Source organism: Salarias fasciatus, chromosome 4 (assembly GCF_902148845.1).
Source record: "Salarias fasciatus chromosome 4, fSalaFa1.1, whole genome shotgun sequence".
Lineage (NCBI taxonomy): Eukaryota > Metazoa > Chordata > Actinopteri > Blenniiformes > Blenniidae > Salarias > Salarias fasciatus.
In genome coordinates, this window is record NC_043748.1 from 5,206,090 (window position 1) to 5,223,816 (window position 17,727).

General features: G+C 48.2%; 1 protein-coding gene across 1 annotated transcript; it reads right to left on the reverse strand.

The window, feature by feature from the left end:
* Positions 1-2,487: 2,487 nt before the first annotated feature.
* On the reverse strand, positions 2,488-17,072 carry kank2 (KN motif and ankyrin repeat domains 2). Its single transcript, XM_030089910.1, has 13 exons — positions 16,988-17,072; positions 11,250-11,333; positions 8,574-8,652; positions 6,897-8,249; positions 6,570-6,779; positions 6,365-6,473; positions 5,464-6,051; positions 5,308-5,395; positions 4,812-5,031; positions 4,506-4,648; positions 4,222-4,422; positions 4,051-4,149; positions 2,488-3,835 (listed from the first exon to the last, which is right to left on the reverse strand). Exons 3-13 carry the CDS (start codon positions 8,608-8,610, stop codon positions 3,779-3,781), a joined length of 3,105 nt encoding a protein of 1,034 aa, XP_029945770.1. The 5' UTR covers positions 8,611-8,652; positions 11,250-11,333; positions 16,988-17,072; the 3' UTR covers positions 2,488-3,778.
* Positions 17,073-17,727: the final 655 nt, after the last annotated feature.

Here is a 17,727-nt window from a genome sequence, read left to right on the forward strand (position 1 = left end):
AATAGAAAACAATACAACGCAATGGAAATACTTTATTCATTCTTTCTGTCATTTATTTATTAATCCCAGAGGGACATTTCTTTAAGCTCTTATTACAGTTTGCTAAATGCACTGAGGAAGCAAGATGTTGAATTCAACAATATTTAAAAAAAAATAAAAAAAATCCATAAATCAACCAAAGGAATATGTACACCCCTGAAAATGATCTTGTTCCACGCCTGCTTTCTTAGGTGTGAACTTATTTGTCTCTTCAAATATTCTTCAAACAGTATAAATAACACGAAAACCCTTTGATTGCAGAGAAACTTTGTTTTATAGCCATCAGACCCTAAACAAAGTCCATCCATCCATCCATCCATCATGTTTTCCAGTTTACCCTGTTCAGGGTTGCTGGATCTAATCTCAGTTTATTGTGGACAAGCGTAGGACACAGTCTGGACAGGTCACCAGGTCATCACAGGGCCCAAACCTAACAACCTAATTGAAATTACAATAAAAACTGATTTCACTGCCTGCCTGTGGTCTTTCTGAAGGTCAGATGTGTCCCACCCAAAGAGATTTTAAATCTTGGCTCTACTGCCAAGTAGTATTAAAAGATTTGTTTATCAGTTGGAAACTCTCCCAAAAAATAAATTAAAAAAAAAAAAGCACTTCCATGCCTTTCCTTCCACCATGTGTTACGTTTCAAAGGCTTATCAGTAACACTACATTGTAGCTGCAGGGTGGATCCACACAAAAGAAACAACAGATTAGTGTGTAGAGTTCAGCTGAACTGTAATGAGAAAGTGTAGTTTTCCATCAGAGGGAATCATGGAGGAAATATGAAACACTGACTGAATTATTGTGTGGAAGGACAGCGGCAGAGCTGGCTCTCAGGGGGAAATGAGTCCGCAGACAAGGAAAACAATGCCTTGCGTATTTTTGGGTTCAACAACAGCAGTCGTTCCCACATTTAGACATGAGGCAGTGCAGTGAGGGGCCTTATCTGAGCGGCTCCTCCCAGAGACGGCCAGCTGTCTGAGGAAACCAGATGCTGCTGTGATGGCGAGATTGAGGCCATCTGTGCTACAGCTGACTGCATTGTTTCTTGGGAAAATGGCGTCGTCACTGTGTACGCTCAGCTGAGGAGGATGCTGCCCTTCCAACAACTTTGTTACCTTCACTTGTATTCATGGATTTTTCTTCCCTCCGCATCTAAACACGGGAAACTTTGCAAAAGCTTTTCTACATATGGTCAGAAACTGATTTTGTAAGTTATGATTAATCAGTTAATATCAGTTTTTCATATGTTTAAAAGAGTATTCTTCCTTCCATCACATATTGAAACAATACTGTTTAGAAGTGGCACATGAGCTACAAAAACAAATGTGTACCAGTTGTGAATATCTGTTCCAAACACTGATTTTATGAACACTGACATATATTTATGCAGCCAGGGAGCATCTTATAAAACATTTTATGGACTTTTAAACTCATGGGCTTTGTTTATTTTATTTAATTTTTTTACGCGCCTTCCAACATGAGTTCTGTCTCTCATTCCTTTACTGGCATCCACATCCACTCCACCTCCACTCCACCCTCCTGTCATTCTGGTCCCAACCACATTATTCTGTTGTTTTCACAGCAGTCCTGTACACCTGCTGTACTTGTTTATTGATTTATTTTGGAGTCATGAAACAGATAGATCAGCTGAATCCAGTATAAATTGCACATTTGAACCTATATGGATATGAAGTGGATATTTTCTAAGTCCATGCCTTTTGACCCAAAAAGCTTAATTTCATTGAAGTCATTTATGTACTTATTACTGTGTGAGTTTGTGTAATTCTCATATATCGTTACACAACCTTTCACATTTTGGCCCTGTGGTCGAGAAGTTGACGTTTGACTGTGCTCAAAGCATATAGGGATCAGAGTCACAAACAGTGCACGAGCGCCCTCTAGTGGCACATGGAGGGACAGCCATATACTGCCTCCTTCAACCGTCCAGAGAAAATAAGCCTTTTACAGTGTATTGTTATGAATACATTTTTAAAAAAAAGCACTTACATGGCTTCTTTACAGTTTTTTTTCTCTCAACAGTCTTTAAATCTTTTCTTCCACATCTGATGCAGACAGGAAGGTGGATTTAATCCCAGTTCAGCTGGATACAAATAATACACTGTATCTGTTTAATTCTGGTATTTCAAAGTCATAAAACATCTAAAAGTCCTGAACTTGCATTCTTCAGTCCAGTCCCATTTTTTTCTTCAAAAATAGATGCTATAAAATTATAATTTCAAACAAAAATACAGCTGCCATAAACTTGAGTAGTGAAAAAGTTTTCTATGTTGGGGGGGGGTAAAGAAAAAATATGTTTATATCGACCTCTCCCGAATTTTCTCCAATGTGCACAAAAGACTGAGCTCGAAACAAAAGCAGCATCCAAAATCAAAAACATGTGTACCTCACATCACCTGACTGTGTTTAACAGGCACACACAGAGAATCCTGGAACATGTGGTCCACATTTATTATAGTTTCTCAAAAAAGCACAAAATATTAAGAGAGAGACACACACACTGTCAAATCGTACATAAAACAAGAACTAATGAGCTGTGCGATTACATAAAATCGGCGTGGGCTTAAAAAGTCTATATGTATAAAAAGATATGCTTAAATTAAAAACAAATGAAAGTTTATAAAAATCTAATAGTTCAAAAGAGAATACGAAAATTGCTAAAACATTTTCAAAAAGGAATAGAAATTTTTTGACATCAATAGCCTACGCACTTCTGTTCAAGGAGATCCACCTCGGGCATAATAGTTACCAGTTTATATCGACATATATTATTTTGATATTCATATCTTACACTTCCTTTCCAGACCCAAATCACTCACTTTCTGCTTCCCTGATGAGTCTCCAGCACGTTTTAGTCTTTCCTCCTGTTAAATCCTATGATCAGCACAAAACAGAGCAAACATAGCTACAGTCTAATCTTCACTCGCAACCGTCCAAAATACCTTCATGTATAAAAATAAAAACACTGCAGTACCTCAGCCTTCAGGGAATAATGGCAGCTTCTGTTTTCTTCCTGTAGCTCACGTTAACGTTATCGCCACAACATACAGTGTCACAGAGTTAAAAGAAGATAGTTTATCTTTGGGGACTGTGCTCAACATATAAAAAATTAAGGTTTGTTTTGTGATTTTTTAAAAAAAAAGGATGCAATAAGTTGTGATATCTAGACATCCTTGATTCGGTCAGAATTAAAAAAAAAACAAAATATCAAAAATACTCTAGTGGAAATAAATTCTGTGTATAAATATTGACATACCGTTGAAACTTTCATTGTTATATTCTGTAGCACCAGGGAGCTGGTTGATGCAAGGACACTTATGAGAGGAGTGGCTGCTGTTCTGGACTGTGATGCTACACATTAAAACGTAATGATAAACAGTGGATCGCAAAAAATAACCGCGTGAGGAAATTTGGTGGAAGTTTTGAATGATACAGTGCCGACACTTCATGACAAAGACTGATGTGTGCAGGACAGTTCAGTATGTTAAAATGTTCCACACACACAAACACACACACACACACACACACATACACACACACATACAAACATGTTTAAACTACAACTGGGATCAGAAAATCAAAGATCAGTGTGCACAAAAAGCGATGGATAACCACGGTGCTGGCAGGCATGATAACGGACTTAAATTATTCAGAGTGACGACAAACAAACTCTTAATTACACCGATGTACAAGCGTGTGGAAAATCTGCTGCTGCGGTTCATTTCAGGTCTCCGGTGGGAGGAGAGGAACCCAACAGAGGAGACTTGGGTGAAACCTGGACAGAGAAAACACAACGGATTACTGCTGAGTCCCTGGGATTTAATCCATCACTGTTTGGAGGTTGATTTTCAAATCTGCTGAATTAAATTCACAGCTGGTCTGAAACGGAGTTGAAAAATGACAAGTTTGAAAACTTTGGTGAATTTCTGAACCTCGATGATCTTCTGGAGCGGAATGATTTCTTTCTCCTGATTTCCTGAAGGGACTCACCGGAGAAGGAGGCTTGGCGAAGTTGAGGTGGGCGTAGAGAAGCACGGCGATGTCGTTCTGACTGGCCTCCAGGGCGATGGACAGAGCGGTGCTGCCGTCCTGCGACACGAGCGACAGAGTGAGCAGGCCGGTCTCGCACGAGCGAGAGACAGACGAGGACGTGCTGCTTACGTTGTCGGTGAGGGTGGCGTCGCAGCCCGGCACCGACAGCAGCTGGCGCACGATGTCCACGTGGCCGTGCTCGCAGGCACACATGAGCGCGGTGGAGCCGTCGTCGTCGCGGATGTTGACCTGCGCGCCGCAGGAGAGCAGCGCCCGCACCATGTCGCCCCGGCCGTGGCTGACCGCCAGCATCAGCGCCGTCTGCCCCGCCTGCACACAGAGAAGCCGTCACGCGACTGGGAGATGACGGACGTCCGACTGCGGCGAACCCCGAGGGTCAGTAGGGGGCGCACCTGGCTGGCCTTGGCGTTGACGTCTCCGGTGCGCAGCAGCTGCAGGACGGTCTGGAGGTCGTTGTCGGAGTGGAAGGCGGCCAGCGCCGTCAGCATGATGGCGGTGTAGCCCGCCTTGTTCTGCTTGTCAGCGTTACACAAGCCTGTCGGGAGGCGAGGCCGGTCAGAATGACGGGCGACACAGCGCCAGCACAAACGACGACAGGGAGAGACCACGCACACAAATCTCAAGTGACATCAGAGAAAACAAACAAACAGAATCTGCTGCTCATCATTGGTACCAGAGTTGCTACAGAACTTGCTCACCCGTGTCGAGGAGCAGCTTCACCACGGGGAAGTTGGAGTGCGAGACGGTGTAGTGGAGCGCCGTGTTCCCGTTGCCGTCCGCCATGTTGATGACGAACTCCAGCAGCTGCGGGGAGACGGCGGCGAAGGCGTCCATGTAGGCCTTGACGACGGCCGTGTTGGCGCCTTTGTGGCACGACACGCGCAGCCACTCCTGCAGCACGGCGGTGTAGGCCGCCCTCTGACGACGGACAGGAAGAGGACGAGTGAGGAAAACAACCACTGATGGAGGAGGATTACTGCAGGAAAGTCTGTTATATTCTGACACGGTTCCTTTTGTATTGTTAGTGAGGATAATATCCTTTTCTGTGACTAATCACAGCTTCTGAAGAGAATTTTCAAGTAGTTTCCAGTGTGATTTGTCTAAACAGAGGACCTTGTTGGATTTCCTGGAGCGGGGTAATAACAGTGAGTGCTTTAACCTGCTTAAATAAAGTGAGTTAGAATCAGTACGTACGGCTGCCTGTTGGCTGAAGGCGTTGGGCTCCCCGAGGGCTTTCTGCAGGCCGTACAGCGCCGACTTCAGACTGTCGCTCAGCTCCAACCTGACAGGAAGACAGAGACGTCAGCTGCTGCTCACGTCCGGCCTGCTAATCGCTGTGGGAATATTCACCTGACTTGCTTGGAGGAGGCTGCGGCGCTGTCGGCGGCCGGCGTGGACTCGGAGTGGACGGTGCATTGCTGGGAGGCGATCTCAGTGGTTTCAGTCACACAGGGAAGAGCAGGTTTGATGGAGTTCTGGTGCGAAGTGGTTTCAGTGCTCGACGGGGTGGAAGCGGCCGCCTGGGCGACGCTGTGCTTGTCCGACGGCTGCTGGACAGTCTCTATAAAGGCAGGAGTGTTGGCCGGGTAGGAGGGGGGCGGGGTGACATCTGACGCTGGTGGCTGTGAGGCACATTGTTGCACGGCGGCGTCCGCGGCCGGTGACTGGGGAGCTTTGTGCGGCGGCGGCGGCGGCGCCCCTGCAGACGCCGGCTGGCTGGGACTCTGCTGCGAGTCTGGAATGGCGGCCGGTGTTTTGCCGACGGTTTGCTGAGGTACGCTGGTGCTTTCCTGGGCCGGGGAGGCGGCGCTGGGGGTTTTCTGCTGATGCTGGGCCGCCGTTTCTGGCAGTTTTTCTCTGGCTTCATGATATTCGCTGGAGTCGCTGCCCTCATCCGAGCTCTCACTGCTGCTGTCGTCAGACGACGTGGACTCGTAGCTGCAAGACAAAGACGTCCTACATGTTAGACTTTCAGATTTATTACAAATAAACTGGAATAATGATTAAACATAAGATATTTTCAGTTAACAAGCATCCATCAACTAAAATGCTTGATATTTTTGAGTTTATATGCTTGAAGTGCAGAAATAAAAGCAAAACATTTATAGATGCTCTTGTATACAAGGAATGCAAAGCGCATTTCACTTTTTCTTGTTGGAGAGGGAAGTGTCACAAGTGTGTATTTATATCTACAAAGTTGTGAGTTCAAGCTCTGGTTTAAAGCAGCTGGTCTGCAGTGAGAGATATTCACCCTCCATTGACTCCAATGAACTGCAGGTTCTTCTTTGTGGAGGGAGACCCCGGTTCGCCTTCTGCTTTCCGCTTCATGATGGACCTCAAAGAGGACTGGGGAGATGAGTCTGGAAAGCACAGCAGCGATCAGACACTCAGGGCGACTCGTGATGTGGTGCGAACAGTGGTCCATCACGAGGGTCAAACACTTCAGCTTCACAGACCTGCCTGAGCCGAGCCTTCCTGCGAGCGGATGGAGTCGTCGGATGCCCGCAGGCAGGCTTTGTTTTCCTCGCAGTGCGCCAGAACAATCTGATTGCCAGTCGCTACGGCGACGGCCGGATTAGCGACGGGTACCGAGGTGGACAGCTCGCTCTTCAGGACGTCGCGTACCTGCTTGGAGCTGACGGCGAGCGGCAAATCAACGGGACCGTCTAAGAGACGGGAAGAAGACGTGTTAGCGTCAAAGAATTCATGAGAAACTGTAAAAAATGTACAATCTAATGTGTAACTCTGTGTTCTCGGCTGTGAACTTGTGATTGAACTCAGACCTTCCGTCTGTCCTCTCTGGTGTCCTTCCGCGGCCGGCTGAGGCGGCAGCGGGCTGCAGGTCTCTGCTCGGAGCAGCGTGCCCACCTCCACCACCGTCGGCTGCTCCAGCGTGTACACCTGGATACCCACAGTCCTTTGCTCCCTCTGCTGCGGCTGCTGTGTGAAGCTAACCAGGGTGTGCAGGCTGCAGCCGGTGGGCTCCTGCCAGCCCGTGCTCGTGGTCATGACCGGGTGCTCCGCCTGAGGTCCCTCCCGGGCTGCGCCGCTCTGCTGCTGCGCAGCTTGAAGCTCCTGCATTGTCCTCTTTAGCTGGCCCTCAAGCTGGCCCACTTGATCCTTGAGAGCCTCCGTCTCAGGCAGCAGGCCCAGATCCTTCTCCCGAACCCACACCCCCACGTGACGACACCCCCGCGAGTCCTCCGGTCCAACCCCGATGGTACGCACCTCCCGCTTGGCGTCGGGCCGCGCTCCGCCCACTATCACCGTGTCCTCGATCTCGCAGCCCGAGTCCTGCTTGGAGCCCTCGGGGACGGAGGGGGACAGCGGCTCTGCCGGCTTGCTGCTGCTCTTCGCTCCGGCGTTCCCCTCTTCCTCCGGGATGTCGATGTAGAGCTCCCCTCGGGGGCGACCCCGGCTGAACCCCAGAGTGTGGCCGAGGAACTTCTGGCTCTTGAGCTGGACGCTGAGCTGCCGCTTCTCCTCCTGCAGCACCGAGATCTTCACCTGCAGAACCGGGATGGTCTTCACCTGCTCCTCCAGCTCCTTGATCTTCCTGAGGGCCGCAGCCATCTGCTCCCTGACGTGCTGCAAGTGGGCCGGGGTCGGCGTCACTGGAGTGGACAGGCCGGAACTCAGCGGGGTGAAGGTCCCGCCCCCGCCGTGCTGCCGGTTGAAGCTGTGCGCGCTGCTGATGGACGTGTTGGAGCCCGCGACGCTGCTGTGCATGCTTCCCAGGTTGGAGAATCTCCGCCCTTCTTTCTCCTCTTCAAGCTTCCGGCGAGCGTCCAGCAGGGTCTTCTCCACCCGGGCGGTGCTGAAGTTGGGCCTCTGCATGGTGTGGTACCCCGGGGCGCAGTAGGAGAAGGAGGAATGGCGGCTGTCCATGCTGGTGTTGGAGCACAGCGACTCGGTGGAGGTCCACCAGGAGCCGGCGTAGCCGTAGCCACGTGGCAAGGAGCCATAGCGGGGCCGGCGCTGGATCGGCACCTTCTTGATAGTGTTCCCCTTCTCGATGTCGTTGACATATTTGAGGAAGTCCAGGTCCAGACGGTATCCATAGGGGGTCTCCACTGAGTAGGGGGCCTCGGGTTCTTTGGTGTGCAGTGAAGGGTGAGCGGGCGGGTTGAGTTTTCCTGCAGGGGGAAGGAAATCAACTTTAAACAAACAGAAATCCACGTCTTATCTTGGGCTCAGACTATTAAAAAAAAACCCTCAAAACAAAACAGCGTCAGCTCTGAGCTGCCGTGTATTTATATCTGGACTCTAAAACAATAACTAATCCAAGTCCAAAGTGGAACGATGCAGTTCACCATAACCAGACCCTGAGTGGGGTTTATACCAAGGCACACTATTAAATTACACACAAGTTGTGTGACAGTTGGAATCCTAACAAAATGAATTAGCTCTCTAAACACGGTGCTGAATGTTGCCAGTAAAAACAAACTGAAACGCTGCACCTGGGAAGCCGGGGTCCATGTGCAGCACTTGAGCCATGACGAGCCGCTGGCTGCCTCTCCGTCACACACCAACTCTCACCTGCAAGATGGGAGTAGAAATTATTTCTCCCCAAGTAATAAAAAAAAAGCAATGCTGTGACACAAAATGGTATAAATAAAAGGTGACATCAGATGCTATTTTCAACCATATTGTTTCAGCTCATACGATGGTCAGAAATACTTGTTCTGTTTCTCTCGGCCGCCTCTGTCCCTTATTATAGCCCTTCGTTTTCTGGAAGCTACTGGGTCACAGTCGATTGTGTATTTGTTTCTGTTCATAGCGAAGAGGAGTTACGGGGGGAAAGTTTCCTGGCAGCTGATTCCAGCACAGAGATTTGCCAGTTACAGCCTTATTAGGAATCATCTGTGCGCGCTAACTTCGCCGCTCGATTGAAGGGCTTTACAGACAGTCTCTCTTCTTTCTCTTTTGTCGCTCTTCACCCCATCTCTCAACCCACGTTTCTGCTCTGTTTGCCCCCTTTTAGTTTTCTTAAAAGCTTTTCCTGCTGCTTTCTCCCGCTCTCCACGTCAGCTGACGATCAGGAGGTTTCATCTCGCCACATTTTCCTTCGCTCCACGCTTAACTGAGGCATTAATTCTACACAGACGACGCAACAAATCGATGAAAACTTACATCTTCGCTGCTTTAACTTTTCTCTCTCATATGCTGCCAACAACACGGATGCCTTTGAGTTTGCTTTAGCTGGGAAAAGATTAACTTTCTAGGTCATCACCTCGTGCGAACAAGTGGACGTAATGTTTAAGCCCTGCACAGATTTCTCCACTTAAACAGCCTTAGCAGCTTTTTAAAGCAAAGGTTGAACCTTCACTCCATTTTTTTTTTTGGGATTGCTTCAGTACGAGACCTTTTTTTATGTCTTTTTTTTAGTTCCTCTCTGTCTCTCCCTTCTCCCCCTCTATCTATCTCGTGACCCTTGCCGTTGCTTGCTCGTATGTGAAAAGTAGGGCACTTGGAAACAGTGACTAAATTTACTTGGTATTTTTGAAGTGCTGGAGTCAGTTTAATTTCTCAGTGTGATTCTTCTTATCTGTACCCCTTCATCACCCCCCCCATACCAAGATGGTCACACACGTCTGAGTCATGGAAACACTCCACGAATGCACATATATAGCTGACACGGCTTGAGGGCTCTCCTCGCCCTCGCGGTGCTAAGACTGAATTCGATTTGATTGGCTACGCCGGGCCAACTAAGCCGACGATCTTTTCACTTCTACACGAGGCATTTATCAGACGCTCCAGAACAGAGGGTTGAAAAATGCACCGCGTTACAAAGGAAAAGTTTTTGGCTCCCTGCTTTCCACACTTTGAGCGTGTGTTTATCTATAGTGAAAGTGTTGGGCTGATTTAGTGGAGTGTGTTATACGGCGAGGCCTCGGTATGACTGCATGTATGAGAGAGTGGGAGCCAGACGAGGGGAGGAGGAGGAGGAGCGCCTGGAAAGGGAGACAGCGTGCGAGAGAGCGACTGTGTGTGGGTTGAGGAGGGCGGAGGACGGCACTGACGGCGGACAGTTGATGGGATATAATTAGAGCTGGCGATCTAACGTCCCAGCCCAGCAGACTTCAGAGTTGACGTCGTCCGCTGGATCTCCGTAGGAAAGAACAGCTTTCGTCTCGTTCAAACGCACGTTCAGTTTGAGGGAAACGTCTTCTCCCTCGTTGCCTCTCTGGGAGCCGTTCCTCCCACATCACCCCCTCAGAACGCCCACGCCATCATGGCCTCCACATCTGCTTTTCCGGGAACGGCTCACTGGGTGTTTCGGACGTGTTAGCGTGTCTGTATGCGCTCCCCCCCACCCCCTCGAGTGTGTGAGTACGGCCGACCTTCCCCTCGCTTTCTCAGCTCTTAAACAGAGTTCCTTTGAGATGACATCTGAACAGAAACAGTGTTCAGCCTTCCCCGGCGCCATGTTGCCATTCTCTGGACGGCTCTCTCCGAGCCAGCCTGTTCCAGGACAAACGTTTTGCCCCCATTACGCCCCTCCACCTCATCCAGCCGCATACCACACTGGAGGAGGAAGCAAAGATCGCCTGTCTACTCCCTCCATTCTGCGCTATTGAGATTAAGGCAGCCCTCGGGGGGTGGGATGCAGGTCATCCAGCACAAATTACACGTCTGTGGTATGTCCTGTAAGACGGCATGAGAATAACAGCATTACACTGTGACTTCAGCGGGCTCACACACTCGTTTATGTCCGTGCGCGCTGGAAAGCTTCAGATTTGCTCAAACTGTTGAGTTTTTGCGTTTGGAGGCTTAAAAGTGGGTCTGATTTACAGCGTGTATAAACAGCCTCACGGGCTTTAGGTGTATCAGAGGACTGAGACCACCCTGAGGAGTAATTTACAGAGCCAGGCTTTATTTCGAGGTCAGATCTCCCAAGTTCATCAAACTCATTGCTTCCATTCATTGAGTCACCTTATTATTATTGCCATTACAAAGGATTAAACCCCAGTATTGCTAACTCAGAAATACCGCTCTTTCCTCCAACCAGAGAGGATCTGTATGGATTTTTCCACTGCCTGACTGACGCTCGGCCTCCGGTGATTGCGATTTTGCTCAGGCTTGGGAATGGTTTGCGAATTAGGAAAAGAGAGATTTTATTTTCCGCTTCATACCAGCTGCTTGTGCTGAGAGGACGGATCTCTCCTCCCTGGGCTCCTTGCTCTCCCTTCCTTTCCTCGCTCCTTTACAGTCAGCACCTGCACGACAGAACAGAGGAAATAAAAAGGAACTTCAGCTTGGACTCTTTAGAGAATTAAAATGAAGGACAAACAGACAGCAGGTGAGTTTTGGCAAAACTCCACTGAAAGAGCTCAGAGTTGTTGACAAAGAGACTGTAACAGGTTACAGAAGAGCAGCCCGTCCCGGGAGGGTAAACACAGGTTGCAAAAGCATTCCCAAACAATCTCGTGGTTTTGACTGACACGCCGGATGTGAACAATATGCCTCCATGAGATGCCAATCACGCCCTGGCCTCCTTTGTGCCGCGCTGTGGACGAAGCCCGAGCCCCATGTGCGAGCGCTGTCCTCGCAGCGCTGCAGGAAAACGTTCCCCCCGCCCCCTGTTCGCGTCTCCAGTTCAAGGCGCTCTAATCAATTCAAGGCTGGGAGCGGGAGCCTCCCTGCCATGTGATTGGGCAACGCGCTCTGTTTGCTTACTCCCAAATCCAGCGGTGCAGACACACACTCACACACCCTGCGGTCTGGTGGGAAAAGTCATCACCTGGGCGCCCTTCTTCATCAGCCTTTATGGATGACACACGCTTCACCTCTGTGCGTGCGTGTCCAGTAGATAAAGCGACATGACGGCATCTGCTGATTCTCAGAGTCGGGCTGCTGCGGTCGACATTTTCTCCGAAGGTCTCGCAGCTTCGAAAACGCACCAGTGGGTGACCTTTTGCTTTACGGCATAACAAGTCTCGCTGTTGTTCGGCCCATTGTTTGATAGAGTTGTCATGCCAGTCGCTCGGAGGGTGGGGGGTGCGGGGTGGGCATATCTTTTAGGCTGGAACGACAGCCAAATTACAAAGAGCCATTCATTCAGCCGCTACTTCCACAGCTGGTTCTAATAGAAAACAAGGAGGGGCATCCCAGGCGGAGAGAGACAGAGGGGAACAGTGTGTGTGTGTGTGTGTGTATGTGCATGTGTGTGTCTGTGTGTGTGTGTGTGTGTGTGTGTGTGTGTGGTGAGGAAATTTCGCCTCAAAACAAACAAACACTTGATGAAGGGTTGTTATGGACCCACACATTGACAGAGAGTGAAAAGACGGAGCAGAAGTGGCGCAAACTGTCCGACGTCTGAATGTGGAAGAGCCCGAAGCCCCAAAGCTGACAGGCCAGTGCTGCAGCTGCTGAAAAATACTGCAGGAAATGCATATATCCACAGCTATATAGCATCAGGAAGGTTTTTCCCTCAAGCACTAAGATTTAAAAAAAAAAAAAAAAAAAAAAAAAGAAAAAACAATTAGTGTTTAGTTATAACACTGAACCGGCAAATACTTGAGTAAGATAAATACCAAACATTACCGAGGAGACAAACCGAACTCCCACCGCCTCCCACAAAACACAGATGAAAACACACAGATACTCAAACACAGCGGCACCGACCAAGGCCCCAGACTCCCACAGATCAGCAAATACAGCTGCAGCCATTAGAGTGATTTATTCAGGTAAGGTCGGAGATAATGTCAAAACTAAGAGATTTAACTGCCTTTAATTAGTCTTGAAACTTTCGGTCTGATTTAGAGAAAAAAAAAGAAGAAAAAAAAAACTTTCAAGTTATCAGTTCTGTTAGTTTATGTGTCGCTGTCATACCAAAGTAATTGATGTTGCGAAAACAGAGATGATAATTTGAGGTCCGACGAAGAAAGGGTTACAGGAAAGGGAGCTTCGTCTTTCTGTTCCCTGGGGACGCAGAAACAACCAGTGACTTCCTCTCAGCCCAGGAGAAAGAGTAACAAGGAGAAGGAGAGCATAAACTAGGAGGAGAAGAAAAGGCGCAGGGGCAACAGAGGAAAGAGGTACAGTGTTTGAGGGAGGGTGGGAATATGAGGGAAAGGAAAGGCAAATCTGCAAAGAAGGAGGGGGAGGGAAGAAAAAAAAATAGAGAAAAGCTGCTGAGAGTTTTAGATGGAAACTTCTCAAACGAGAAGAACACGTCTGTTTTCAACCGAATGAATCACTGCAAACCCCAACGCTGACACCACAATGAGTGTGCTGCCGCTGCGAAGCAGCAGAAACAACAGAAAGAGATCCCATCGAGGGGCCAGAAGCGCTCCTCACTGAGTAAATCAAGTCGCCGAAGACCCTTCCTCATAATCTCAAAAGGCTCCGCCTCAAAGATTACCACCATTTGTGCATTCCTCCCCTAAAAATAGATCGAAAATAGAGAATCCAAACTACAAACGGCACTTTGTCTCACTAAATAAAGCTTATTGTTTTGTTCCTCAGAGTAACGCAGCGCAGAGGCCTCATGTCGCTGCGCAGTGGGTTTTTTTTTAATGTTGCATAGAGATACCAGGAGGAAATTCGGCTGCTGATGTATCCACCGAGACTTCTCCGTCAGCCTCTCTCCGCAGCACAGATGGTTTTATTCAGCCAACTGGTCCTGGATGAATAATAAATCGGGGGGGAAAAAAATTATAACAAATCTCTCTCCTGGAGAGCTGAAGAATGCTAAACGCAGGAGCTACAGGAGGCGTCTGTCACCGGCATAATGTGGCTGGACGGCGTACGTCACTGCCGGACAGAAGGGGCCTTCACCAAGTGGAACGGGCGCACATGATCTCACATCAACATGCTAATAAAGTCAGTTCTCATGCGGCGAAATGCGGTTCTTGACTAATATTGGCTTTCAGCTTGGGACAGTGAAATCATGACCCGATGGGATGTCACCGCCGGGACTCGCTGCCCTTCGAGCAGAAAGGAGGGCCCTGTTTTTCACATTAGCAGCGGTGGCTTGGAGGAGCAGACGGCGGCGCGGGGCCGAAGCCGTCTGGGGCTCGCCAGACGACGGCCAAAAGGAGGGGCAGGCCGGCTCACATTACTCCTGGAACAGGAGCAGAGTAAACACCCGCCATGTCTGCTATTGGTCATTGTGCTAACCTCCAACAGGAAACTAAGCAAGGGTGGGGTAGAGCAGCAAGGAGCGGCACCGGAAAAAAGACAAAAAAAAAAAAAAAAAAAGAAAAAGAAAAAGAAAAGCCATTTGGGAGAAAATTCCTGAGCAGTCATGGAGGTGGGGATTAAGGCTGATGGCGAACAGAGAGAGGCTGAGGCCGCTTTGTTTTGAAGGGGAACTGTGGAGGGGTCTGGGAAGGAGGAGGACGGAATCCAGACGGCTATGAGATGTGTGTCGGAGGGCCGGTCAGAGCAGCGCCGGGGTCGAAAGATCAGGTCGACGCGTGTTGTGGCACTGAGCGGGCGCCGCAGCAGAGCAGAGGAAGCAATCATAGTGTGGTGCTGATGTTGTTAAGTGGTTTCCTCTCAGGAATCTTATCAATTACTTCCTGATTACTGCCGATCAAAAGGCCCTAAGGACACAGAGACGACCGAAAAGCGCCCGAAAAACATTGCAGCGATGACTCAAAGTTGTTTACTGGACAGAGAAGTCCATCTGGCTTTACAGAGTGATTAGTGTATTAAAAGAGCTCAGCCAGATTATTGAGGAAGATAATGAATTACTGTCTGTAGTGCCTCCAAAGCCAGAATTTGTCCGTATGTTCACATGAAACATCCCCGAGCTTGTTTTCTTAATCAACACAGTTAAGAAGGAGTATTAGCTTTCTGTCTTGACCAAATCAGGCCCATGTTAGCCCAGTAATTCCTATCCATTCCTTATAAAGTCATTCGAAGTCTGCTCCACAAGGTTCGCCTTTGTCTTAGAAAAATGGCTGCATTGAACTCCTGTACTACTCTGAATCAAAATGTGAATGTCCAGTTTCAATAAAAACAGAAATAAACGCTACCTTACCGATCCTTATATGAAGCGACGAAGGAAAGACGTTGCAATAAGTAATATTGTTTTACCAGAGCAGATCATTCATCCTGCAGTAAAACTGTCCGGTGAAGCTAATCTGAAGTCGACCCCCAGACAGTGACAGGCAGTCTCCTGCAGGTTCAGGGTGTAATTTCATTAGCCACGCTAAACCATTTAAATGCCCGGCGTGTGGCCTTCTGTGCAAATGGGGGGTTTACAGCCCTGCATTCCACCGTGGCACCCCTGGGTCCCAGCGCTGTAATGAGATGAGACGATCACATTCCTGCAAAAAGAGGCAAACGTATCTGAGGGGAACTCCACCTGGACACAGTCTGGGGAAACTCCCAGAGGTCCTTCATGGGAGTCCAGATGGTCCCCAAACAGGAGGAGGATTTTCACCATGATTAGTAAATCACACAATAACAAAGAAGTTATTTTAATATATCTGATGGTAAATTATTTAGAAAATCAAACTAATAAGTATTTTGCACAGGGGTATATTCAGTTTTTATAGCTGATTTCAAACTTTTCAGTCACTGAATGTATTTTTATAGTGCTGTTCACTGTTTTGAAAGAGGCTGAACTGAATACTCCACTACAAATCGAAACCACGAATCTCTGCTCCAAGAGGCCACAGTGACAACAAGACAGAGAGCATGTGAGTGCCATGCAGCTGCTATGTGATTTAACACAGCCAGCAGGCCATTACACAACAGCATTACAGTGGTGTATTGTATGATGCAGTGTAGCAAACCGATGACTACACCCCCACTTCCTGCCAACTTCTGCATGTTCTCCATGAAAACAACATGACAACATTAAACCTTTTGTACCACCACATGTTTGGAAGAAACGTTCAATTAAACATTTTGCTAATTAAATCATTAGTTTATCTGAGAAATCAATGACCAAGAGCAGGTAAGGGTTCAGAAAATGTGTTTTGACCCAGATATCCTCCATCGCTGGCCTTGCTGATGTGCGTCTCTGTTCAAACCCTCCTGAGTGGCTGCTGACCAGCCACAGCTGGCAGGTCCAGCAGAAAGTGAGGGCTGCTGCCAGAAACATCTGGAAGCAATGGAAACTCTCAGGATGAGCGGGACCCAGCCCTCTCCCAAGAGTCTCACCGGCCTCATTTCATCTTTTTCCAAGTTTTTTTTTTTTTTTAACTCCCCAAAATTAATTAAAAACTTGGATTGTTTGCATTCTTGAAACACACGTGGGAGAAAAGTTTTTTTTTCTAAAAAAAAAGTAGAAAGTTGAGTCAAAGTGGTGAAGGGGAATAATCAAGCAGTTTGGTGTTGATGGATGAAAGTCAAGTCATCCGACTAAAGTTGAGGTCAGCAAACGCACCATATGTAATGAACATAACGCCTATAGGCGGCTGGTGAATACGTATGAGAGAAATATTAATGGAAAACACATAAACCAAAGAGGGAAAAAAACTCGAATGATTGTGACATAGGCATTCGGAGTTTTTTTTTTTCAAAGTATGATGAATATTTTAGGGTTTTTCGCTTGATGCGCTCCTCGGCGGCGAGCCTCCGATGATGCTCTGAACAAAAAGGCACGCGCCGGAGGAGCGACTCGCTCCAACATTCCTCCAAACACGCGCAAAATACTCATGTGAGAGCACTAAAAAAAGCAACACTGAGCAGAAATATGAGCGTGTGAGTGGGGTTTCTGGGCATAAAAGGACCCGTTACTTCTGAGAAAGAGGACCGGGGGGCTGTGGGCAGGACCGCCGCTCCACAAAAGAGAAGTCCCACTCCTGCCTCTCGGCCGTAAAAAGCGCGTCAAAGCGCAGTTTGGAGAAGAGAAAAACCGGGGGAACAGCTTCCACCGAGAGGAGGTGTAAGTTCATTTAGCGGCGCTTACCTGTCCGGTGGAGAATCCTTTCAGCCGCCTCGGCCCGGGAGGAGCGCTCACTGACAGAGAAGGAGACAAAAACACCGCAGCCGAGATGCTGCGCGCCTCCTCCCGCTGCTCTTAAAGGGCCAGCAACGCACGAGGCCCCCCCGTCTCAGAGGGCCTACACACACACACACACACACACACACACACACACACACGCACAGTCTTGTATTTCTATCCTTGTGGGGACCGTCCATTGACTCCCATTCATGTCTAGCCCCTAACCCTGACCCTTACCCTAACCCTAACCCACACCACAACAAAGCCTAACCCTAAAGAAATGTTTTTGCACTTTTACTTTTTTCAGTAACAACATGGTCAAGAAAACACTGTTTCTCCTACTTAGGACCGGAAAAAGGTCCCCACAAGGCACGTCGTTCCACGTTTTGCTATCCTTGTGGGGACATTTGGCCCCGACAAGGATAGAAATACGAGAACGCACACACACACACACACACACACACACACACACACACACACACACACACACACACACACACACACACACACACACACACACACACACACACACACACACAAGTGCGCGTTTCCTCCCATACCCTAAATATCTGCATTTAAAGATAACCGGGTTTTAAACGGCTTTAAACAACTTTACAGACTGAGTGGAACTGAAGGTCCAACAGGACCAAACCTTGTGAAAACTTTTGAGCAAGAGAAGCTTATTTTGGAACCTTTTTACATGT